We start from the raw sequence: 27670 nt of genomic DNA, 5'->3' as shown, positions 1-27670 counted from the left end.
GTTTTATAGTAAAAAATGCTAAAAGGTTGGCTGTCATAAAACACAGCTTAAGGTGTATGAGTTCAATAAAGTGTTGTGCTAATTAAAACCACTACATTTTTTGAAGAGTTCATTCAAACCTGGAAAACAAATACCAGTATTTCTAATACATGGTCTGTGCTTGATATGTCAAGAACACATGTTAACCCTCATGTTTACAAAAATTTTATAGTACAAATATACTGATGTCTGTCTTGACTTTTCATTAGATAAAGAAAACTCCTCCTTTCCTCATTTGAAACCCAATTTGTAATTTAGCAATTATTAATAGATATGCTCAGATTTAGTAAGTATGCAAGAGTCAAGATACATGGACAACTATAAAATTAAATAAACAGATAAATTTCTATTTTTGAAAAATGGGCTGCCACATGGGTAGTCAAAAATACTGGAAACCAGTCAATAGTCATGACAATATTATATAAGGGCTCTATCTTAAAATGTATCTTTGCAGCACTGAGCACATTTTCAGGCCTAAAAGAAGCATAATAAGTGTTAGAATGAATAAATAAACAGTATTATTTTATAGTACTCAACAATAGTAATGTTTTAAAATGCTATTAGGATATTAAGTATGAAATGTCCGATTTCTTGAAGTACTAAGTTTGACAGTTGATATTTCTGACATTCTATTTCGACATGTCTTGTTTTATTTTTATTGTGAAGGTACATCCTCAGTCTTTCAAACTGTGTGTGTCTTGGCTTGTGATTATGTGTCAATTTTTTACAGCAATTTTTGTGAAACCATTGATAAGTCAGAAATTCATTTATTTTCAAATATGAGTACCATTGTGGAACCAATGCAGCTGCAGACACCTTGAAATACCAATGAAGTGTTTGGGAAGGATGTGGCTAATGAACCACCATACATTGATGTTTTGAGAAGTTCTGTTCTGGTGATTTTTATCATGAAAATGAGCCATGTGGGCGACCTGAGACCAAGGTAGATAATGATGAGCTAAATAAAAGCTGTAGTCGAAATTAATCCATCTCAACCTATGCATGAATTAGCAGCAAGGTTTGATGTTACTATGCCAACAATATTGAACCATTTGAAACAAATCAGTAAGATAAAGAAGCTGGATAGATGGGTACCACATGAATTAAACTAGTATCAGAAGAGAAATCTTCTCAAAGTTTGCCTTTCTTACTGTCATGACATAAAGGTGAATTATTTCTACACTGTATTGTTACGAGTGATGGAAAATGGATTCTTCTTGACAATCACAAGTGTTCAGCACAATGGTTAGATAAAGATGAAGTGCCAAAACACAGTCCAAAACTGAATATTCATCAAAAGAATCTAATGGTGTCTGTCTGGTGGTCCAATGCTGGTATTATCACTACAGCATCATGAATCCTAGTCATTCCATTACAGCAGATGTCTATTGCAACCAGTTAGGCCAAATGATGAGGATGCTTGTGATTAAGCCGCTGAGATTGGTCAATAGAGACAGGCCAATCCCCTTGCAAGACAACACTCAAGCACATGTCGCACAGTGGTGCTCAAACCACAACACCCACTTCTTCCAGGCTTTGGACCACTTCTTCTAAGGAAAAATATTCAATATTCCACAAGCTGTGGAAAATGCCCTTGGTGATTTCATTGCCACTCGCTCTCCAGGCTTCTTTGCTACTGGCATAAACAAGCTACCATTAAGAAGGCCAAAATGTGTTAATAGTTTAATTGTAAACTTTGATTAATTGAACTGCTTGTTGTTTGAGATATAATAAACGATACTTTTGATTTGAAAATGGACATTTCATATTTAATGACCTCATATTATACAAATAGAAACTACTTGGTTCTAAAAATATGGACCAAATTCTGTTGAATTTGTTGAGTTTCTCCTTTAAAGAAAATATATACAGTACTCCATTTAAAGTAAAGAGCTACTTTAACAAAATTGTGTTTTTGTTTAGAACTTTTTGTTAACATCAAGTATTTTGATAGATACAAAAGCCTCAAGCAAAGCACAATGTACCCATGTGTTTTTATACTTCTAAAAATAATGAGTGGATCAACAGCTTAGAAACTTTGTTGTTTTTGGTTTTTTTTAATTTTAAGGTCAATATTTTTGTAGTTATCTATCCATGCTTAACTTTAGCATGGAGAAGAGGGGGAAAGTAGGTATTTCATGCCAATAAAATATAAACCACAAATAGAAAAAATGAACCAAGAAATTGTGCCTGATATAATAATAGACAAGTAAAAATCCTGGGAGTGATTGTCCATAAGCTGCAGATGTGACTATTTCCTGAGCCAAATGAGAAATGGGTGCCCACAGAACACAAAATGAATTTCTTTGTATTACTGCTATAAAGGGAGATTTTTATTTTAATATTACAGGAATAAAATGTAAAACACATGAATTATATAGTATCATGGTCCAAATATGCAAAAGACAATATATTACTATATATTTGAACAGTGCAATTCCTGCATCCACATGGAAATAAAATGAAATTATATGCAGTTACTTTCTTTGAAGAAGATAGATTGAAGTTGTGCTTTCCAGTCTTTGCTACAAATTGGAATCACCTGGGGATTTATAAAATGTACTGATAACTGCCTCCTGTCCACTGATGGTCTGATTTAACTGATAGGGGTGTAAACTGGGCATCTATGGTTTAAAAAGTTCCTCAGTTGATTCTTATGTGCAACAAATTTTAGGAACCACTGTTTTAACAGTTTGGGAAGCAAGTTTAATATAATATGGGTAATTCTTAGGAAAGCAAAAGAGGCTATGATACCATTTTATGCCATTGTCAGCCTCTATTAGTATTAAAACCTATATAATAATCATAGATTTTTTTTTCTTGGGCTATTGAATTTATACTATGTCTGGTGTATTGTGCTAAGTGCTTTATATGGACAATTTCACTGAATCTTCTAAGAAATAACATATTATTGTCTGTCCCACATATCATTTTCTAGAATTGAAAATGTCAGGTGAGATCATTTTTTATGGGCCCCACAGTCATGAGAACTCTTTGAAATCATTTATTTCCATTCATTTCAAAATAAAATTGCGGTGTGCACAGGCTGCGAGGAGATCAGCTACTTCTCCCCACGGTAGCCAGGTCCCTGAGGTGGTAATAGCCACAGAGAGTAAGAAATTAATAGGAAATAGAGAGAATAAAAGAATATACAGAGAAGAAGGTAAAGTTTTATAGATTTATATAAAGAAATCAACGGTACTCAGGAGTCTGCACCACCCTCCGCCAGTAGTGCAACATTGAGGTTAGAATCACATAGGTTTTTATAATCACAGATATCAATTACCAGTTGCCATGGTAACACAATTACATAGTAACAGGTTGTGGGTTGGGGTTAAAATTCCTTTCAAAGAGCTTCTAACAAACTCTAATCTATCTAGGTGAACAAACAGTTACAAAGTCTTTCAAGGACTAACTTCTAAGTTCTAAGAGATAGCTACCAATTAACTGAGGAATAACAAAGAGGTATAGTGGCTCTATATTTCTTTGATCTAGTTGTTGTGGACTTAAGGCAGACAGTCAGGAAAAAGCAGGAAGCCCATCTCTACATTCTAAATTGCTCATAACCGCAGGGGTGTGTCTCTTGCCTAGGCCATTCATTGTCTCTGGCTCCCATCCTGTGAGCCAGATATTTACCTGTCTTGCCTTTCAAGAACAGGAAGGCTCACAGACCTGACATAAGCGAGAAGCCTCCTGGAATGCCTCCACACCAGAGCTTTGAAAGCCCTCCCAAGGCGAGGCAGCCCTTGATAGGCGAACTAAGAGTTCACATATTCCTTCAGGACAAAACCCTGCAAATTCCTGTTTCTGTTTTAACATAACAATATCGGGAGATACAATAAATTCTTATGAGCCACATCTCATTAATTCCTCAATCATATTTCCTCAACATCAAATGGTAAGTTTCTACCACACATAATTTCAGTATTTATGGAATATTGATATTTTTACATATTTACTTAGCAGCTTAAAACTTGAGTAATCCTTTGACATTTCTAATTATCACAAGTTTTCCAGCTTTGGTTTTCTACTGTCATCAACATATTTTCTACTCCAGAGAAAAAGTATTTTCTTCCCTGACCTTATAAAAGCAAAAGACCAGAAACTAAGCTTTGGGGCATATACCAGGCTAAATCTGTTAGAGTTTATAGCTGATACTATGTGCTATTTTATTAATTCATCCAGTTAGTCAACAAAAATGAATTAAGCATCTATAATACTTTGTGCCCCACATGGTATGAGGTACTGAGCATATCAGGGTAAATGTAAGAAGAGTGTCAACGGACAAAAAGCCAAACTCTGTAAAATAATTTTAAAGACATTTATTCTGAGCCTAATTTGAGGACCATGACCCAGAGCCATGCTCAAGAAGCCTTGAGCAGTGGACTCGATGTGGCTGGGTAACAGTTTGGTTTTATACATTTCAGGGAGACAAGGGTTACAGATAAAGCCATAAATCAATACGTGGAAGGCATACATTGGTTTGGCCCAAAAAGGTGGGACATCCTCGAAGTGGAGGCTTACAGGTTATAGGTGGGTTTAAAGATTCTTTGGCTTGTAATTGGTTAAAGACATGAAGCTTTGGCTAAAGGCTTGGAGTGTTTTAACATAAGGAGCTGTTATCAGAGATAAGCCACCAGACATAGATTTGTTGTATAAATTGAGGACCTGTAGGTTTGTCTTGCATACTCTTAGGCCTGTCAATGGGTTATAAAGGATGTCCCCAAGAATGGAGGGGGGGCATGAGCTCCTTCCTCCGGGCAGGCAGTTTAGTTTTAAGATATTCCTTTGACCACGAGAGGGTCCATTTAGTCAGCCAATGGAGGGTGAGCCTTAAAATTTTATTTTAGTTCACAGGAGACATGCTTGTTCCCACCAGTAGAAATGAGCATAAGTATTAAAAAGGAAAAGCTTAGGACACCATAGAACTAAGTCAGCTTGGAAGAGTCAATATTCACTAGATACAATGGATCTGATTACTAATAGTATTTTAAATTAGGGCACCTTTCACTTCTCACATAAACCAACTCATGGTGGATAACAGACTTAAACATAAGGCATGACACTATCAGAATTCTAGAAGAAAATGTTTAAACAACTCAATAGACATTGGCCTACGCAGAGAATTTATGAAGAAGACCCCAAAGACAGTCACAGCAATAACAAAAATAAATAAATGGGACCTGATCACATTAAAAAGCTTCTGCACAGCCAAGGAAACTATCACCAGAGCAAACAGTCTACAGAATGGGAGAAAATATTTGTATACTACACATCCAAAAAGGGCTCATAGCTAGACTCTATATAGAACTCAGGAAAAGCAGCAAGAAAAAAATCAAACAATCATATCAAAAAGTGGGCAAAGGACATGAACAGAAACTTTTCAAAAGAAGATAGACTAATGGCCAAGAAACATGAAAAAATGCTTAACATCTTTAATCATCAGGGAAATGTAAATCAAAACCACAATGAAATATCACTTACCTCCATTGAGGATGGCCTTTATCAAGAAGTCCCAAAGCAATAAATGTTGGCATGGATGCCAAGAGATATGAACACTCATACACTGCTGGTGGGACTGCAAACTAGTTCAACCTCTGTGGAAAGTAATATGGAGATACCTTAAAGAGCTACAAGTAGAACTACCATTTGATCCAGCAATCCCATTACTGGGCATCTACCCAAAGGAACAAAAGACATTCTATAAAAAAGACATTTGCACTCGAATGTTTATGGCAGTACAATTCAGAATTGTAAAGATGTGGAAACAGTCCAAATGCTCATCAATATATAAGTGGATTAATAAAATTCACTATATGTATACTATGGAATTCTACTCAGCCACAAAAAACAATGGTGATCTAGCACCTCTTGTATTATCCTGGATAGAGCTGGAGCCCCTTCTACTAAGGGAAGTATCTGAAGAATGGAAAAACAAGCACCACAGGTACTCACCATCAAATTGATATTAACTGATCAACATTTATGTACACAGATAGTAGTAATATTCATCAGGTGTTGGGCAGGTGGCAGGGGAGGAGAGGTGAATGTGGTGTGTACCATCTGGAGGATGGACACACTTGAAGCCCTGACTCAGGTGGGGCAAAGGCAATATGTAACCTAAACATTTGTACCCCCGTAATATGCCAAAATAAAAAAAATAAATACATAAATTACGGTTTGATTATTTTTATTTGGATGCGTCAGGCATGAAAACATTATTTGTTCCTTGCTGTAGTTCATTTATTCCCTCAGCAATTGTTTTGATTGCCTATACTATACTTCTAGACTAGGGAGAGAGCAGTAGACAAAACAGAAAAGAACCTTCATGGATCTTATGGCTATGCAAGATATATATTTAAGCCACAAGGCTTTATGTACTATAAATTTGAGAAATGTTCTTCAAATAGAGATCTCCACTTCACACCTCTCAATTGAAGTTCAGATTGTATGTCCAAATTTGTACTCAACATTTTCATTTGGATGTTTTACTGATTAGCAACATGTCCAAAAATAAATTCCCTACATCCATTCATGGTCTTTTCCAACTCAGTGGATAGACTTCATCCTTCTTGTGACTGAGGTCAAAAACTTTAATGTCATTCTTGACTCTTCTCTTTCTCTTAAATGCTGTATTTTCCCATGAAATCCCTGCACAATATATCCAGTATCTGACCATTTCCCATCATCTTTACTGCCATTACCCTTGTCTAAAACACCATCAGCTTTCACTTTAATAACATGCAGCAGCCACCTAACAGGGTTCTGTACCTTTATCTTTAATGCCTAGAGTCTATTTTCAACAAAACAAGAGATCAATAATTTCTTATTATTTTTAAATTGTGCCATATGTAAAAAGGTGTATAACTTGAGGGGGGAGTGGGGCATGGGCAATATAAGTAACCTTAACATTTGTACCCCCATAATGCACTAAAATAAAAAAATAAAAAAGGAAAAAAAATAAAATAAAAGGGTGTATAAAGTATTATAGTAGAAATTAAGGTAAAACATACATAGAAATTGGATGGAGTACTCTAATTTTAAGTACACAGCTGACTGATATTTTTATATGTATACACCTGTGTAATTACTGCTCAGATCAAAACAAAGAACACTTCCAGCATGCCTATTTCCCTTGTGCCCCTTTCTAGGCTATACTCCTAAAACGTTTACTATTATTATAATTTCTGCTTTCATGTTTAGTGTTTTTTTTATCTTGACTTTCATATAAATTGGGCATCACTTGGTGTGTACTCTTTTGTCTCGCTTCTTTTGCTCATCTTTATGAGAACTTCTCTGGTGGTCAGTTTCTTAATCTGTAAAGAGGAGTTTAGACTAAGATTAGATAGGAGCTTCCATTTAAAAACAAACTGATGTCTAGCTCCAAACCATAGACTTTTTGATTTGTATTTTCTGGGGTGAGGCATAGGGAATTAGTGTATTTTTTAAAATCCCAGTGAGAATCCAACATGTAGTCTCTGGATTCAATGATCTCTAGTTTGTTGTTGTTTTTCCTATACTCACTTCTTCTATAAGTACAAAACTTTTCTCCATTTTTCCTCAAGTATACACTGAGCATGTATCAGATACCAAATACCATGCTATTTTGCTGAAATTATGCAAGAGACAAAACATAATTCTTATCTTCCAGAGGTTTAAAGTCTCAAGAAACCCATTTCATCATAAAATCAAAACTGTACCTGAGTAAATAAATACATAAAGCCATGAAAACTTAAAAGGCATCACTATATGCCGAAAAACAGATAGGAATCAAGAGAGAGAAAGACTAAGATTGCATTTGTCAAATAACCTAGTAATTTTGAAATAGTTTAAATTTGGTCAAATAACTGGTTGCTTATCAAAAGTTGACTCAAATTTCAACTCATTGTCTTTCCTTTAATAATTTGTGTGCCTAGACAAATTAAAGGGGACTGAAAAGAAGAGGTAAAAATATTTTTTTCAAATATTAGAGGGACACAAAATTTATAAAAGGATATCCTAAGAATTAACTGTGTGGTAACATAAAACATAATCAGTATTTTGAACATTGTTTTCTGCTTTGTCAGGTAACTGATTTAGTGAAAACCTTCCAGAAACCTTGCTTCTGAGAATGAGTTTCTACTTTCTTTTAAGTCATTGAATAAAGTGCCCCTCCCTACCCCCCCAAAAAAGGCAATGTAGACATGGCAATGCTCTGACCTTCTTTAGGGACGTGTTTTTCAAATTGTGGATTAACAACCATTAATGGATCCTGAAATCTGCCTAGTAGATTTTAACCAACAATTAAATAGATTAAATAGCAAACAATATAGTGTAGTAGAAAGCATCATAATATCCCAAATTTATAGTAAGGTTAAGTATTATTTCATACATTTTTCTTTCCATTATATTTATGTATACGTATTATTGTGCTGTTCAGTGTATTTCTTGCTATGGGTCACAGTCAACATTTTAGAAAATACTTTATTAAGGTACATGAAGATATTCTAATTAAAATTTGACCCAAATTATTAGAGTTAACAGATGATTTGAATGTTGATTACTTGTTTGATATATGATTCAAATAATATTCAAGAAAAATAAAACTGATTTCAATTACTTGACTCATTTTGATGGCAAAATCACTTTCATCTATTTGTAAGTTGCCAAAAAAGTTGAAAGGTTTTTAGTTCAAAAACAAGGTTGAATATGAAAAATAGGTAATGAAAACCTTGTTTATAGTAGGTCTAGTTGACTTGGAAATGTTTAAGAGCAATTTATGGGGAAAAGAAGATTATTGTGACAAATAATCTCTAGAACTTATTGAAATAAAAAATTACCATTTACAAAATATATTATTTTATAGTAAAAAAAACACTCAAATTATTTTAAAGTATGTCTCTAGTGAGGAAACTTTGGTATTTAGTGAGATCTCTCAAAGCTATTTCTTTTTACTATAAGTTGTTTTGCTCTGTAAAAAGCATAGCATAGTATGTACTAGTAGGTGTGACTCAATTTATAGAAGGACTGGAATTGAGTAAGAAAAAGATAGTATTTTCTTATGTTTATTATGTTACTACCCTGTTGGAAAATTAATTTTTGTCAATAAACAAATATTGTTGAAGTAAGTATGCTCTAATAAACTATCCTTTAATAGTGATATTGAAAACTATGTATTTAAGTATTTATTCTGTTGCTGTTACTTAGATACTAATTAGTAATAATGAGGGACTGAATTAACTATTGTAAATTGTTGGTGCTTACCATGAATGATTATAAGGGAACATTATAAAACGTTGAATGCTCCGGATAAGTAGACTTGAAAAGAATAAAGAGTATGTTTTCAACATTTTTTTCTTTCTTTTATTAGAATCCTTTTATTTTTCCTTTCTGATTTCCCATGTTGAGAGAGAGTTCTATGTCTCTAACACCCAATCTAGGCATCAGTTTATTTTATATGCTGGTTAAATGGTAGTCTAAAAACTATTTTACAAACTATGTTACAGACTCCATTTACTCACCTTTTCTGGATGTTTTAGTAAACTAAACTGTTCTTTAGTAATATAAGTAATTAAACTTTAGGCAATAATATCCTGTTAACATTTTGCAACAAATTACATGTTTGAGTCAGAAATCTTCCTCCTTTCTGTAAAATGTATAGAATTGCTATGAAATTAATAACATTGGGACTCTTAGTGAAAACATTTAATGATATCCCATCCAATTCCTTTTTTAAAGTTTAGGCCATAATAATTATTTGGAGTGTTTCTTTTATTCATTTTCAATGAATATGAAAGAAATAAATTTAAAAAATGCTTTAGATGGACACACCAGAAAATCCAGTTTGACTCATTTCTTATTTTATTTCTTATATAATTTTATTTCTTAGTAGCAAATTTAAATTTGTAGAAAGGAAAGAATTTCAGGTGCACTTCAGCACCATAACCTGATTAGATATTCAGATGCTGATGGGCAGAACCACAAGACTCATTAGGTCATTTATATTCAGCATGTTCAGCTCTATTCTTTTTTTGTTTTTTTCAGTACCATAATTTCAATAAAACTTACTTTGAAGTGAATTAATATAAAAATCATTTTCCTCAAAGCAAATGTTTTCTGCTTGGCTGCGGTCATTTTTAAGCAAAGAACATCTCATTGGATTATTATTTAAATATAATTTTTGCACAAAATTACATTTAAAAAGGAATGTAAATAGTTTGTGTATTTTATAAGGACAGAGTCTTGAATCTATTTTTTATTTTTATTTTCTTTAAGATACATTTTGACCTTCTATAATGGTAAGCAAGAGAGGACATTTGAGCTTTGTGTGTCCTCAGGAGTAACTTTTGATGAGGCTTTAATAAGACAGAAAATAATACCTCGCTAAGTTATTAACTTTAAATCTCTCATGTAATTAGAATTTTCAGATTTATAGAATACTCTAATACCCAAGGACATGACTCAAAAAGAATTGGAACTTTCTAGCTTTCTATAATCTTACCAAAGTCTTAGCTATATAACTGTCATAAAATGCCATGACCAATGTTGAGATCAACCTCTTAATTAACATAAATTAGTCATTTGGTTTTTTGCTTCTCACTCTAAATGTTTACAAGCTGATAGTCATATTGAAACCAACTATTTGAAATGCATAAGCATCACCCTTCAAAAATAGCAAAGGCAATATCTATATTTAATCAGAGGATGACTTAAATCTAGAAATAGAAATACAATTTTTAAAGTAAAGATTTGCTATGGTCTAGTTGAAAATATACTTCATTTTTTTCATGTTTCATCAACTCTTTCTCTGTCTATCTTTTGGCATACTTAACAAATATTACTCCTTGAATCTCAGTTATCCACGTCCTAGCATTCTAAGACTCATGCATGCAACAATCTCATCCTGTATGGAGGCTTTCATTGAGATTTATTTGTAAAGCAAAAAATCCAGTTTTATGTTAAGTAGGTGGGTTGCTAATCTGCAAGAATGCCATTCTTGATCAGGCCTTTATGAATTGTTTGTAAGTACCAAACTGGACAATGAAAGCTTTATATTCATCCTGCAATTAGCCAAAATAATTCTCGTTAAAACTCTGGTAAAAACTTCTAGTATGAAATGAATGTAAAGTATTCGTTCTTTATCTTTCTTTCTGGTTTCATTCTAGCCCATATATCTATATAAAAACAATCCTCTAAGTCTCTTTTTCACTGCTTTTCGTGTTGCAGATTGAAAATGTTGACGTCTGCCTTAGTTTTCTAGCAGCCAGAGGAGTAAATGTTCAAGGTCTATCTGCTGAAGGTAAGAAAAACAGAATTGTCACAAATGGTATCAATGTTTCTAAAGTTTTTCATAACCTAAGAAATACAATGTTGGAGTATATAGCTCCTTAATACAATAAAGGAGCTATAATGAGGATATTGATAATGTTTTCAAAATAATAAACATAAATATGATTATTAATGTATACTTTAATTATTTAAATATTTTCTATATTTTGTCAAACTGTTCTTTTCATGAGCAATTATATGAGAGGCAGTGAATAAATGAAACATCTTCATGTTATTAGTAGTGTATAGTATTTTTAGATTCTTAAGTAGATGAGTGGATGATTAGATAAATATTAGATGGACATAAATACAGGTCAAATAGTACAATTATTGCTCAAATATTTTACCAATAACATTTCTATAATATAATCAAGTGATAGTCAAAATATTTGGTAAGTTTAAATAAGTCACTATGAATTCTTAAATAACTAGTACTAATAATATTAATCATTATATATAAAGGTTTTAAACCATTAGTTTTGAAAAATCATTAAAATTGAAATATAGCAAAATGAAAAAATATTGAACTAGTTTTGTTATTTTTTTTTTCTGAGCCTCTTTTTCTTTCACATATAAAAGTGCCAAAAGTTTGCAAAAACTTGCCATCTATAAGATAAAATGTGCCACACTTAAGAAAACTAAATGATGTTTAAATTTCTTTTATATTTATGTGCTATGATGTATTATTAAAATATACATTTAATGGCCAAAAATCTTAGGTACAAACCTAGTTGGTAGTTCTGTTACTTAGAATAACATTTGAGTAAAATTCCCCAAGATAAATATGTTGCTTTTAAATGGTTAAAGGCAAGGTAGATATACTATCATTTGTTCATTTTATGTCTTTTTCTTCTCACATAGCAACCTTTTTAATATAAGCTAACTGGTTTTCAGTCATCTTTTAAAAATATATGAATGCACATCAAAAGGATTTTCTAAATTCATTAAACATACATAATAATGAAATTAGAAATTTTAAAACTCTTGAAACAAGATCATTCAGGTTTACAGGAGAGAAAATTTGTACTTTCTCCCCATAGTTTCAGATTGTTCAAGTCAACTTTTCTATATTACAGAAACTGTGAGCAAGGTCCAGGGGGAAAAGAGAAAAAATGAGAGGTTCTTTTAATATGAATAATTCTGCATAGTTTGGGTTACATGATAAGCCATCAGAGAACAAGAAATCCAAATAGTTTGTTAATTTTCCTGAACTCCAAAAGGGGACATAAAACCTTGATCTCAGAGGAGGCTGTATTTTATTGTCAACAGCAAGTTGCATTTAAAATATGATTACAAGGTGTGGAGCTTCATTTCAAGCTTTACTTCCTTCTCGTCCTAATTTTTAAGTTATAACTACAGGAGAGAAAGGTGGGATCATGTAGTACTTTGAGAATTTATTTTTAGCCAATACTTGAAAAACTTACATTGGAACTCCATATGTTAGAACAAGGATTTCTACTTACATTTATTCAATTATGTTATTTAACATCACATAAACTTATCTTCATTTATATATCATAAATTAAAAATACAAGAGTTGGAACACTAAACATTGATCTAATGTGCTCTTTGGAAGAGATATATATATATATAGATAGATATATAGATATGGATATTTGGAAGATATATACATATATATGTATAAATATATTGGTGAGTAAGTGATTTAGAAGGAATGTTGCTTGTTATAAATCCAGTTAGTATTATTATATGCACCCACACCATCAATATTTATGAATGCAAGACAACCAGCATTTAAATGGTTTTCTTTCTCTAGTTCATAGCCACTGGTAACAGCTGTGTGTATTTGTGAGGGAAGCTGTGTGCTCAATCAAATGATTAGCACGAGAGAGAGTGCTTATCTATTTTCAAGAAGCTAGCTCTAGAAAAACTATAGTTCAGGGTCAGCAAAGAATCTCTCTTTTGAGTGAGGTTTTTCTTTCTCTACCCTCTGTGCTTTGCTTCTGTCCCTGAAATTCCAAGCTCTTTGAAAATGTTAGCATGTTTCAGAAATTCAGAGTTGTTTGGATCTTTGAGAGAATCAAGTTGTGTTTCTATCTTGATAGTTTTAAGAGGGCTGCATCTAAGATTTCATTTGTTAAAAAGAACATTCAATTTATGTTATACATATTTTGTATTTTCCGTTTGATACAGAAATAAGAAATGGAAACTTAAAAGCCATTCTAGGGCTGTTTTTCAGTTTGTCTCGCTACAAGCAGCAACAGCACCATCAACAACAGTACTACCAGTCCCTGGTGGAACTTCAGCAGCGAGTCACTCACACTTCTCAGCCGGAAGCCAGTCAGGCCAAAACCCAACAAGATATGCAGTCCAGGTAAGGAAGGGAAGCAAGGAATCTGTTTAAAATTAATTTCTTTAAATACAGCTTGTTTTTAACAAATTATTGTTTAGGAGTTTGAAAAACATACAGTATGTGGTTGTGTCAGTGTGATGGGATTATTTGACCAGTGTTACAAAAGTTAAACCACTTTTCTTTTGGTTGAACAAGCAACATATGTCATCTTTTAGGTGAAATATTTTGTTTTCTAATAATTGTTTTTCTGTATCAAAGTGTGAAATGTCTTTAGTGTAAGTAATGTGGCATGGCTACTTCCTTCTACAAATTACTTTAGTACTTAGAATGTGCTGTTAAGCCTCCTGTTACATAGTTACCTAGCCTTGAAGCCTTTGATTAATTAAATCTGTCAAAAATTTCAGGTCTGTTAAACATAGAGCAAGAGGACTGGGAACACTGTTTGGTGTGAGATTGTGTATGTGTATTTATATGCATATAGATGTATGTGTTTGTCTGGCTTGAGTCTTTGCCACATGTAGACACAGCTTAGGGGTGGGGTGCTCCCAAATCATGGCCACTTCCTTCCCTCTTTTATTACTACTGCTTTTATCCAATTTGGAATTGTAGCAGCCAGTGTTCAACCAGATAAGTAGAGCCAATAAGAGACACATAGTAAGAGATTTATTGTGACGAATTGATTTACATGATTGTGGGGGCTGCCTAGGCAAGTTTGAAATCTGAAGGGCAGCCCAGGAAGAAGGGCAGGCTAAAACTCTCCTTAGGACCTGAAACTGCTATGCACTGGTAGGATTTCTTCTCTCAAGGAAGCCTCAATTCTGCTTTTAAAAACTTCCAACTGGTGGAATCAAGCTCACTCAGATTATCTGGGATAATCTCTTTTACAGAAAGTCAATTGATTATGGGGTTTAATCACATCCTCAAAATATCTTCAAGCAACATCTAGATTAGTATTTGATTAAATAACTGAAACTGTAGCCTAGCCTAGCTGACACATCAAGAAGTGATCATAAAATGAAGTTTCACTTGACAAGTGTCATGCAACCTGCTACATTTCTTCCTGAACAGTGACTGGGATCTCAGTAGTTAGCTCTTCTATATAAATAGCTATGATTGTTTTTCTCAAGAAGGGAGGATGTGAAAAATACTCATCTTTAAAAATGTATACACATATCAAACAAATGTAAATGTTTAATTTTTTTCTTCTTAGAAACTAATCTTGAAACCTAATAATGTTCAGTGAACCTTGAGTTTGGTAATTAGAAATGACTCAAAAATAAAAATAAAATTTCAAAACATATTCATGAACCATTTCACACTTACTGTAAATTGTTTAGGTGTTCAGGAAACACATTCTCTTTCATCTGTTAAACAGCCCTCATCTGAACCTTGTTTCTCACTTCATTTTTTTCTTTTTCTTTTCCCTTTTTTTTTTTTTTTTTGCCTCAACTTCCTGAGTAGCTGGGACTACAGGCATGCACCACCATGCCTGACTAATTTTTTCTATTTTTTTGGTAGAGATGGGGTCTCCCTCTTGCTCAGGCTGGTCTCAAACTCCTGAGCTCAAATGATCCACCCGCCTCCGTCTCCCAGAGTGCTAGGATGACAGGCATGAGCCACCACACCCAGCCTTTCTCACTTCATGTTAAGCAATATTTCTTTCTCTATATAACCATGTAAATTTTATTCCCTTTGGCAGATTTTTACTTATCACTGAATTTTTAAATCAGCGAATAAAAAATCATAGTTTTCTCAAAAAATAACATATAAAGTTTATGAAATGATGAGAGATAATTTTCATTATTCAATAATGCAGCTATTCTTCTGTCTTTAAGCTCACTTTGACTTTTAGCTATGTCAAGTGAAATTGTGCAGGAGTTAATGTGGAAAATAAATCTCTACAGGGTAATTTTCTTGGATTTCCTTAAGCATAAAGAAGGAAAATGCAGAAAATATCGTGTTTTATTTATTATTATTTCTGTGTGTGTGGATGGTTGGTATAAAGAAACCTAGATTTTGAAAGTGTCAGAAGTACTCCATGGAATTTGGTTTCAGCAATTTGAATGGGCAAGAGGCAAGAATAGTAGCTGAAAATATAAAGGAAATAAAGTGATTTTGTATAAAGCATGTTGGCCCTGATGTGATATGAAATATTATTTGTCATTGCTTTACTATACCTTATTTCTGTGTCTGATACATGGAATTTCTTGTACAGAATTTCTTGCCCAGAATTTCTTGGTAGTTATGACCCTTTTGGGGAAATGTTTCTTTTTCTATTATTCTTGCTGGATATACATGGCAGTTATGAAACTGTAGTGTATTTTAAAATATATAGCCATATAAAATCATCATGGATTTTATACTATTTGGAGGAAGGATACATTATTTTTTTTCATTACAATGTTAAGAAAGTATTTTTTTCAACAATGTCCTCTTTAAGAATTAGGTAGACTCTGAAAATTTTTATTCTGATAAATTGGATTTAATTACTTTTTAAATTGATGTTTAATTTAATAAATGTTTGTAGAATACTAGCTTTACTAAAAGTGGTACTCATGACCCTAGCATAGAGGAATTCAAAGTATTAGTTCCTGCAGAATTTGTTATATGTTTTGAGGAATAATATATTTCAGGCATCAGTATTTATTTTCATTGTATAAATTGGTATATTGAATTAATCTATGAATTAGAATTAATGTGAACTTACCTATAGCAATCAATATTTTAAAGTATTTTTAAAAGCCTATAGTGATAATAATATACATAGGAATGTAATATAGTATATATATATTAGGACCAAGATAATTAATGCAGAAAAAATTCTAATGACACATTTATCTTCATTTGCTGAAGATATGAATCATAAATCATGATTTATGATGCCTTTCTATTGATTTCAAAATTCTTTCAAGTAATTAGTTGAAATGACATCTTGCTATATATTTTCTGGATTTTTAGCAAGAAAATATTCTTACTTTTTTTCTATAGACTCATAAAAATTTCTTAGGGCACATTGTTTCATTTCAAAGAGAGTGTTTCCACTTTGTTCTCTTTAAAATAAATTGGCAAAATTGTATATATTTTCATGATACTTATTTTATACATTAAGAATTTTTAATTTGATTTTGCTGTTTTGAAAATAACTCAAGATATTCTCAATTTGAATATCTTTTATTTAAATAAAAATTTAGATTTAAAGGTTAATAAATAAAATATACGAGAGAGAATAAAACAAGGAGGGATAAATATAGTGTGGGTAACTAGCTGTCCTCTTCTGGCCTCAGCTCCATTTCCACCTTTGTGTGTATGTGTTCATAACTACCATATGTAAGTGTAAGGTGTATGTGCATACATGCTAGTGTGAGTGCATGTGTGTGTGTGCACAACTGTGCATATATGTGTGTGTCCTGTTCAAGTGGTATCTAGAGCTCTTATTATATAAGAGTTTACCTCTGGAATCAGACTGCCAAAATTTAGATCCCAATTCTACCATTTCCTAATTGTGTGAACTTGAACAGCTTACCTGACTTCCCTTGTGCTTGTGCTTCAGTTTTATCACTCACTAAAATAAAAAATGACACTGGTTTCCTGAGGTTATTTGGGGGAGTAACTAGGTCAGTACCTATAAAACACTGAACACACCTGGCACATGCCATTCTCCTGCTGAAAACCCTGCAAAAGGTCTCAAGCAGCCGAAGCTCGCTCCCACCTTAGAAAGTATGCTCTAGCTATTTTCTCTGCCTGCAGTGCTTTTCCCTAAATCTCTCACCTTCAACCTAGCTGCTAAAATGTCACCTTCTCAGTGATACTCCATGGTTTTAATACAATAGTCTGCCCATCTGTACTTTCCATTGTATTTGGCTATACTTTTCTCTTTTTTCCTTAGCCATAACCACCCTCTAACTGATAATCTATTTATTTATTACAGTCATTGTTCATTATCATTACTTCTTCCACTCTATAAAGTAAGCACTATGAGGACAATAACATATGAAGTATCCACTTTAATATACTTTAGTACAATGTATTATAGTAAAGATGAGATTCAGATTCTTAATTTCTTAAATCCTTTACAGGGAAATTTTTAGCTATATTTGGAGTGAATAAAGACTTGATTAATTAAGTCATTAATTCTCAAAAATTTGAAGATATTTAACATAAAAATTAGATTTTGTCTATGTTGATAATCTTTGGATGGATTTTATATGGGGAAAGGTTAAGCATTTTGCTTAATATTCCAAAATATTAGCCATCCTATTTGCATTTACTTAATACAAAAACTAACACTAGTTTCTTCTGTATTTCTGACTTTTTATTTTCAAAAGGATAAAGACCTTCTCTTCAGTCAAGGAGGGAAATATGAGAAATATTTTAATAAAAAGTTTTAAAAATCATATATATGAGTTGGAATCACAGTTAACACCTATAGATCATCTATAGGGATATGGGAAAGTCCTATTTCTTATTTGAGAAAACAAGGTAAAATTGAATCCTATGATTCTCAAACTCAGAAAATTCACTTCCAGTAGTAAATATCTTAGGCCTTTAGGATATCTCTGCTAATCACACTTTTTCATGAATTGCATTTTGACAATTAGAGTTCTAGTTGACAGGACAGGTAAAAAAAGAAAGTTCAATTTCACTAAAACCATATAAAGTACATGGCACATGAAACAAGCCAACAATGGTCAGCCAGTAAATGGATACATGATTTTCCTGAGAATGTTTGGTAAAACATAGTGAAAAAATTATAAAGTGAAAATTGATTTTTTTTAGGTTCTGATCTAATTATATAAGAGGTATTAGGATGATAATATATGTAAAAGATGAGCTTTTTTATTTGCCAAAAGCTTAAAAAAAAGTGATGATTTTCTTAAAATGCAGTCTTTTTAACTTAATTTTTGACCAGATTATTAAATGACTTCACATCCTGTTATTAAATAGTTGGTTAATTTTACTAACTCATAAATTGTGGTTATTAAATCACATGAATAAATAGCTTAGCTTTATGTTTTATAGAATTAAAACATGTAAAAAGAAAAAAATTAAACAGGAATGTGGAGCTAAGAAATTATACAGATAATAGAAGTGGCAAAGACAGAGTTAATGATAAATCTTTCTGAATTAAAAAAAAAAGTTCTTTTGGGAATTTGAGAGATTATGATCTCTACAGATGATCACTTGCCCTTCTGCTTCTCATTTTGTAGGAGCAAATCAAGAATGTGTGCACTTTCAGTTGAGATGAACTTACCCCTACAAAACTCACAAGAGAAATTGCAAAACCCCTGGGTACATGTTTTCTGAGTGACTTGTCTGTTCCCTTTGCAGCCCCTTTCCAAGGTTCCCGTGACCCCTACCACACACATTGCTCTTGGAACCCTCTTCCCATTGAGGACATTTGCCTTCCAGGGTTTCTTTTCCAGGAAACATTATTTCCTTCTGGGAGATTCTCTCTGAAACCGGGACGGTTTACAGCTTTTTGGCCAAGGGTTATAAATCTTGAAAAGTATAAAAGGAAGTTTAATTTAAGATGACAGGAAGGCTCTAGTAATTTAAGCCCTCATGAACCTGGCTTCAATTAGTTGCTTAACTCAGTTCTGTGTTGTGGCCTATGTAGGGTACTCTTTTAAAAAGTCAGTGAATCAATTAAACTTAAACAAAACAAAACAAAAAAAGAAATAAAGAGAGACGTTTATGAAAAAATTTTTTAAAAGCATGATTTTTTTTCATTCCTAGAGAGAAATAATTGAAGAGAAATTATTCTTAATTAAATTTTGAAATGAAGAATGTATAATATTAAGAGAGAGAAAACATGTATATACACATGTGCAAACATTTTGCTTATGTTCTATGCTTTTATTCTACTTAAAAAGGTTGGTGAACACTGGTGCTTCTGTTTTTATAGATGAAGACTCGTCTATATAGTTTTGCTTATTTTACAGTGAAACAAACATGGGCTTGAATCTGCCTGCCAATTCCCAGTGGAGTGAAGGAGTGATTTTAACCTGCTGTAGTGCCAGTGTTCTTACTTCTAATATTGGAATGGTGGTACATTTCTCATAAGGGTGTTGAAGAGGCCACATGAAATGACTTATGTATAAAATGCTACTTAGCATATAATAGACACTCAAACTAGCTATTTTCATCTTTCCTTCTCCCACTTGAAGACCATGTCCCATGTATAATAAAATATATCAACCAACATTAGAAACCTAAAGTCAGCCACATCACTCTTCTCCCTTTTCCCTAATCAAGTCTGTCCACTCCACTTTTATTTTAATAAATATATAAAAATAATTCAAAGCAATAATATTCCTGTGATTAAAATAGCCTAATAATGATCAGCCTTTCCCATTCCCAGTCTAATTACATAGAGATAACTCCTTTAATTATTTTTAGGTATTTTATTTAGTAGTTACTATAATATAGCTAAATAAAATACTTCTATCGGTATTCATCATATTATCTGTTGATTTACACTTCCCCATTTCTCCCCACTCTCATTAATTTATTCAACAAATATTGATTAAGCACTTAATATGTTGCAGCCAATCTTCTTGCATTGGAGATATAGCAGAAGTCAAAGTAGATTTAAACACAGTTGCTCTCTTGAAGCTTTTTTTCTAGCAATGGGAGACAATAAAAAATATATACCAGTAATTTGACTACTGATGATGGAAAAAAGAAATCAGATGTGTGGGAGCCATATTTTTGTAAATTTAAATAGTATGCTGAGGAAAGTTCTCACTAAGATGATGACACTTAGCAAAGAAAGTGCCAAAACTTGTGTGATTTTCTTGGGGTAGAGTATTTCAGGCTGACACAAAACAAGGACTTAGACCTTGAGTTAGGAGCTTATCTGGTTTATTTCAAGAAGAGAAAATATCTATTCCAGTTGGGGTGGATCAAATGAAAGAGGTAGAAAAGGCAAGGATTAGTACAAATCTATTGCCATTGTAAGGACTTTGGCTTTTTCTCTTAATGAGATGTGAAGCTACTATGGTGTGAGGAGAGACATAAACAGGTACATAAATGGATTCTGAGTTGAAAATAGAGTGTAGTGGAAGAAAAGTACTAGCAAGGAGTCACAGAAAAAAGCTTGGACTACCATCATCATAAAAGTAGAGAAAGGATGTTAAATTCCCAGTGTATTCTGAAAGTACTGCTAGTAGAATTTGCTGAGCGATTTGTAATAGAATTGGTAAACAGAAAGGAGACTCTAACATTGAGACTCTAGATTGTCAACATATTAATAGTACTACCTGTTAGAAAGATGGTGTTTCCATTCACTAAAATGGAAAAAAAAAATTGGGAGCTCTAAGTTTGATATGGAGAAGGTCAGATATTCACATACTGTCATGTCGAGTTTGAAACATCTTTGAGATATATCTAAGTGGAAATATTGAGGAGGACATTGGGATTGCAAGATGAGTTTAAAGGACAGATATAGAATATAGATAAAAATTATGAAGACATAAGCTCATAAAAATTATGAAAATCTATGAGATTAGACGTGATAGTCACCAAACTGCATAGATGAAGAAGAGAAGAAAACTGAGGCCTTGGGTCAGGAGCCCAGCAATGTTAGAGATCAGAGAGAGTGCAAGACCTGGTGGAAGAGACCAAAAACAGCCTGTAAAGTAAGAAGAAAACAAAGAGAGCTTGATGTCCTGGAAAGCAAGTGGAAAACATGCTCCAAAGAGGGCAGAGAGGTCAACAGTCATAATTTATATGTAGCCTCTTCTGTGTTCCAGTCACCATTCTAAGTAGTTTATACACATGTTCGCTCTTTCAATTCTCACAGCAGTCCTAGGACATAGGTACTGTATTCTTAATCCTACTTTTCAGATAAGGAAACTAAAAATGGAAGAGCCAGTTAAATTGCACAAAGTTTCATAGAGAGTAAGCTGTAAATTGAATCCAGGCTCTATTTACAAACTTTGTGTTTCTCACCATTATTTGTAGGACCTCAGCTACGTGAAATGTTGCAGATAAGTAGGATGTGTACTGAAAAACGACCTGTGGATTTTGCACCGTAGACTTTGATTAAAGCTGAAAACTAATGGTGTGTCTATAAAGTAGCTACTATAAACATGTTCTACAGAGTCAAGACATACATGCTGATTATTTCCTATTCAAAGCCTTTCTGAAAGTCTAATGAAAGTTGCTATTTATTTAAATTTAAGCATAAAATAATAGATCACTTTCAATATGGGCTAGGGGTCATTGTGTAATGGTTTGGGGGGATTGACCCAGGTGAACCAAGGGGTGTCTATCTGCCAGCATTTTTTTCTTTGAAAATATTCAATTATTATAGTCTAAATGCTTCTTGCTTGTTCAGGTGGTTAGTTAATTGGTTTTCGTTTTGTTTGTTTTTGCCTATAAAAATGTCTGCCCATGGAGTGGTCATAGGTAAAGGATGACAGACATTTAATCTTGTTCTTTTCGTAGACCTCTGATCTCATCTGCAATTTTTTAGCCCAGTTTCCCTCTTTAGTCTTCTAGACTGAATCCTCCCTCCATGTGTACACTATTGCAAGGCCTTCCTTCCTCCCCGCTAATATTCCTCTACTTATTTCCTGGTCTCCAAAGTCTGTTGATGTCTCTTCCCCACTGATGGCTCCTGTCCTCTATCTTATTCCCCTTCATGCTATGAACTTAAACTTTTATTAAGCCTCCATTGACACATTGGTAGCACCATATTAGAGAGTTTGAGTCTCAGTGCACATGGATAGAATCATTCTTAGTTCTGATAACTTTTACTTAACAAAATCAAGATCAGTTAATTTAGCTTGATTTTCTAAGCATAAAATAAAAAGAATATAATTTATCTTTACACAGGAATTTTGAGAAGATAAATACATTCTTAAAGTATGACTCTTAATTTAGAGAATTTAAGACATGCTTTTTGACATGTTGAGATAAAAGCAATGAGCCACTATTTTATAATTCAGCCATACTACTAAATCTTTTTAATATGAAATGTGTATCATAATAGAACTATGACTCAGGACAACTAATTTGTGATTCATTTGTTTAAAAATTTACCACAGGACATTTTGATGTTCTTTTTATACATTTAATGAACATTTTCTCTCAAGCACCAGATATTTGATTTTAACTACAAATACTAGATTTTTAGTATTTATAAGGTACTCTCTTCTCAAATAGAGCACTGATAATGTAGACTTGATTATTTTACTTACAATTTTATACCATATGAAATTATTATATATTAATTTGTTTTCTAGTAACGACTGACTTATTTTCAACTTACTGACCTACAGTAGAAACTGCAAGTTTCTCAAAATCTTTAATAATCATGTTAAACCACTGAATTATTTTCCTGTAGTCAGATTTACATGGCAAACCAAATTATAATCGAGATGACCAGGTGAGCATGGAATTGGATCTAGGGGACATACACATTTTAGCAACTGAAATAGTCTTGCCCATGAGGCTATAACTGTTGGATATGTCTTCATTATGAAGCACACTTTCACCATTTGCCTCTTCATGTTCCCTTTCCTACACTTCTATATCCGATTACCCCCACTCGCTCCCCCTTTCTGATTGACCTCTCAGTCCCTCCCATAATATGTATTCAAAAAACAAAACAAAACAAAACAAAACAAAAAAACAGCCGCCTCTCTCTGAAAGGCTGTGTGTGGCAGACTCTGGACCAAAGCTCACCGTCAGAGAGATGTTTTGAGACTCCAGCCACCGCTTAATAATATGAAACTGATTGTATTGATGATTGCATTTGCTTTGTAGCAAATGGGAAGCAGCCTCAATAGAATAGACTTTCTCATAAATCTTTACATACTTTATAGATATGCATTTACATAATTATTTTTAAATGTACTTATTAAAGGTAATTTTCATGATCATATGTACTAATAAATCATTGTTAACATATTTTATGCTGATTATAATGTTTTTTAGGTCCTCAGAAGTATTAAATAATCCAATTTTTCGCTTATCAGGGTAGTCTTTGCCAAATTAGTTTAAATTTTGAGTTTAACAAAATAGCTTTGTCTACCAGTATTTGAGGGACTTTTTTCTTTTTTTTTAAGATGACTGCATTAAAATGAACTTTTGGAATGGAGCTTTGAATGTACTCAGATGTAATTTAACTCCATACTGAAAATTGTACATGGAAAAAAATTCCATGTAACAGCATAGTATTTTGAGCTATGCATAAGTAAAAGCATTGTGGAAATCTAATTTATGGTAAAATTGTCAAAGAAATATGAGCCTGGTTTCCTGAGCTCTCCTTTATCTTGAAATTTGAAATTCCTAAAAGAGAAAGAAACTTTGATGCTGTAAAATCTTACACAGGCATCTCCCTCTTCAGTTACTGTTTTGAGATCTCACAAAAGCAGACCATGCAGGTGGCCTTATTAACTATCTGTAGAAATTTAAGATAAGACAGGTTAAAATATATTTTCATACCATATTTCACTAATGGGATAAGTTATCACAGTAACCTGTCTCAAGTGCAATCGGGATGATATTTCAGCCACCCAGTTACTAAAAAGAAACACATGTGGATAAAAGCTGTTTCTGACTCATTTATGGATTATCCAATAACTATTTTCAGTGAACTCTCAGCAAAATTTAAGTATAAGGGCAAAGTATTTTATCACATACTTTGAAGTGAGGACGGTTGTTGCAAAATGTCTTAAATATTTTTTTTAAGGAACACATATAGTTTTGAGATACAAAGGATATATTTGCAGAAGTGCTAAACTCCTCTGTTTTTCTTAAAGCTGATAGCTTGTCGTTATCATTTTGTAGAAGTTCACAAGGATGCTGCAGAAGGGAAAATCTTTACCCTAAAGGGAAGAATTTGGTGTAAGGCAATCTTGAAGTCCTAATTCTGAATATATAGTTTCATTCCTACCCTGGAGCAGTCATAGTACATATAAAGTAACATGTTTCAGTCTATGTCAGTCTTAAAAATAGTTAGTAAATGTATTTTACTATCTTCAACATTTGTTCCTTTGAGTAAAAACTTTTAGCATAAGAGTTTTAAAAAATATTTAATTATAATATGTCTTGGGTGATTTATTCACCATTTTTCTCTCAAGCCTTGTTCAGTGAATTTGAAAGGAAATAATTCCTGCCTTTTTAACATGATACCATTTTACAGAAGAGAAATAAAATTGGGAGGTAAAATAGTCCACTAAAATCAAAACCCAAGAAATTTCTTACTTTGTATTCTGAGATTTTTTTTCTTTGTATTCCTCCTTGTTTTCTTGGGAGTCACGGATGTGATATTATGATTAAGCATGCTTTTCTCTTTCTTTGGGAATAAAGAATACTAAACGTTTGACTATATAGGGATTCTATATACGGATTTCTACCCTTATGATATGTTAATGTGACTCCAAGACTGAAGATTAAATAGACAAGGCAGGAAATAAGGATGAATCTAAAATTATTTTCTACAAAATTCTTAATATAGATGAAGAGTTATAAAAACCTATGAAATGTGAAAGATTGCCTTTATATTCTACTTTGCTCTGTTAAACATAGTTTATTCAACTACTTCTGTATTAAGTACGTCATTTAAAAAATTACTGCCTGTGCCTGATTTTTATGCTTTGATGAACCAACCACTATCTAGTTAGGCAAAGTCAATGCATACCATATGGTTTAATGAAAGATGATACGGTTGCTAGTGATCCTTTTAGTATTACATTAGAGTTTAGTGTTCTATTCCATTGGTAATTTGGAAGTTCACATGTGGCCTTTCCACAAATAAATTAGCCCCTACCGTGTGCCCAGAGTTATACTAGATATGTGGTTGAGGTAGGATAACGTTGTTAGTTTTCAAATTTTCTACAAACTTACAGAGTACCTAGAAGTGTAAGTGGATAGTTTAGTGGGTGTGTTAACTAATTTAACAGAGTACAAGTTGCTCAGTGACCAAAGTTAGAGAAAAGTACACATGTGAAGGCACTGACGAAGAATTGCCATTTCACATTCAGGAAACTGTAGCTATTTTGCTGAGGAGAAAGTTTAAGTAGAAATGTGTTCTGGATATCTATAGTTGTTTAAAAAAACACCCACCATCTAGTGACACAAAACAATAACCATCTATTATGCCCATGGATTTTGTAAACTGAGGAATCAGGCAAAGTGCTGAACAGATAGTTTTCCTTTCTCCGTTCTGTTGGTGGTATCAACTGGGGAAGGATGGGGGTGACTGGGATGCCCCGAACTGCTGGGAGGCAGAACATCTCTGGAGGGAGAATCCACTTCCAAGATGAATTCTTCAGTTGCAGGTCTGGTGTAGACCTTCTGGAATAGAGACTGCAAATGACCACAGCAGCATGGTGGCCTCAGGGGCATCCTACTTCTTAGACAGTGACTCTGTTAAAAAAGGCAGAAGCCCACTCAGTTTCAAAGAGAGAGTGGATAGTGCAAAGATATCACCTCTCCATGAAAGGATGATCAATGAATTTATTATAAGCCTGTGTTGAAATCATCACAGGTTTCTAAGACATAAGCCTAGAAAAGTAGGCAGAGGTCAATTTATGGAGGCTGTGGATATCTGTGATGAGAAGCTGGGACTGACTTCCTGAATGTAAAGGAAAATTGCTTTGGAGATTTTTTTAACAGAGGAAAAATGAGGCTATTTGTAATTCAGAAGGACTGCCCTAATGACAGGGTAGGGAAAAGATGTGCTTTGTGGAAAGTAGGGAACAGCACTGCAGCTATAGTGACAAGAGAGTGAACAATTTAATTTTAGTGGCTATGACATGAGGGTATGAGTAGAACAATGGGTTTAGTGACTGGCAGTAAGGGTAAAAGATAATCATGTTTGTATTTTTGTTGACTAATTGGATGATGATGTATTTCAATAGGAAAAGAAAAGATAATACAATAGTGGGATCAATGAGAGGAAGGAGGTGGAGAGAAAAAAGTTCAGGTTTGGCCTTCTTTGGTTTGAGACTTTAGTGGGATTTGTAGATGATGGTGTCTGGTACGTGGCTCTGGAGCCCAGGAGAGTGGCCAGGGCTAGAGACACTGACCTGGGGACATTGACCTAGCAATGTTTTTTTATTGACTGAAACAATGGAAATAGAAGAGATAGCTCAGGAAAAAAGTATAAAAGTAGGCAAAAGGAGAGGTGAGCACAGAACTCTGGGGACCACAAACATTTGTGGGTAAAATGAGCAAATGAGAATAATGTTATTTTTGTTTGTTTTGCAGTGTACTGAGTTGGTAATTTCAAGCTAACTTCTTAAAAGCAAATGTTTTTCTATTGAGAAATGCCTTATCTCCTGAGACGCTTAATCCTAGTCTTCCAAATTATTGTGAAATTTAGAATACAAATGTAATACAAAACTCAGGTTGAAATATTTAAATATACTACATCAAACTATATCCTCATCTAATCACTATGTCACAAAACAAAACATTTATTAAAACTAAAATTTAAGATACTTTTTGGATTATGTGCTCTGTCACAAGATGTAAGCTCTGGAAGGCCCACCCTGTATGTGTGTTGTTTTGGGAATGGTGGTTCTTGGCTGTCCTAGTGGGACAGTTTCTGATGGTTTTTTATTGGGCCAGGTTCCATAGGCATTTATATTGTAGACTCTGGGAAGCAAGAAGAGTGAATAGTACCTATAAAAATTTTAGGGAGGATAATATTTAATTGTATTTGCTTTCAAGAAATCATGGTTTCGGCCGGGCGCGGTGGCTCACGCCTGTAATCCTAGCACTCTGGGAGGCCGAGGCGGGCGGATTGCTCGAGGTTGGGAGTTCGAAACCATCCTGAGCGAGACCCCGTCTCTACTAAAAATAGAAAGAAATTAATTGACCAACTAAAAATATATATACAAAAAAATAGCCGGGCATGGTGGCACATGCCTGTAGTCCCAGCTACTTGGGAGGCTGAGGCAGGAGGATCGTTTGAGCCCAGGAGTTTGAGGTTGCTGTGAGCTAGGCTGACGCCATGGCACTCACTCTAGCCTGGGCAACAAAAGTGAGACT

The 27670-nt window shown here is 33.4% G+C and overlaps 1 protein-coding gene across 1 annotated transcript in view; it reads left to right on the top strand.

The window, feature by feature from the left end:
• The window catches only part of LOC142873353 (neuron navigator 3-like), a 572217-nt gene that overhangs the window by 531829 nt on the left and 12718 nt on the right, over positions 1 to 27670 (top strand). The window contains exons 5-6 of the mRNA XM_076007151.1: positions 11245 to 11317; positions 13501 to 13681. Of these exons, the coding sequence (XP_075863266.1) occupies positions 11245 to 11317; positions 13501 to 13681 (254 nt within the window). The remainder of the gene's footprint in view (positions 1 to 11244; positions 11318 to 13500; positions 13682 to 27670) is intronic.

Source organism: Microcebus murinus, chromosome 10 (genome assembly GCF_040939455.1).
Source record: "Microcebus murinus isolate Inina chromosome 10, M.murinus_Inina_mat1.0, whole genome shotgun sequence".
Taxonomy (NCBI): Eukaryota; Metazoa; Chordata; class Mammalia; order Primates; family Cheirogaleidae; genus Microcebus; species Microcebus murinus.
This window is presented reverse-complemented; position numbering and strand designations above follow the sequence as displayed.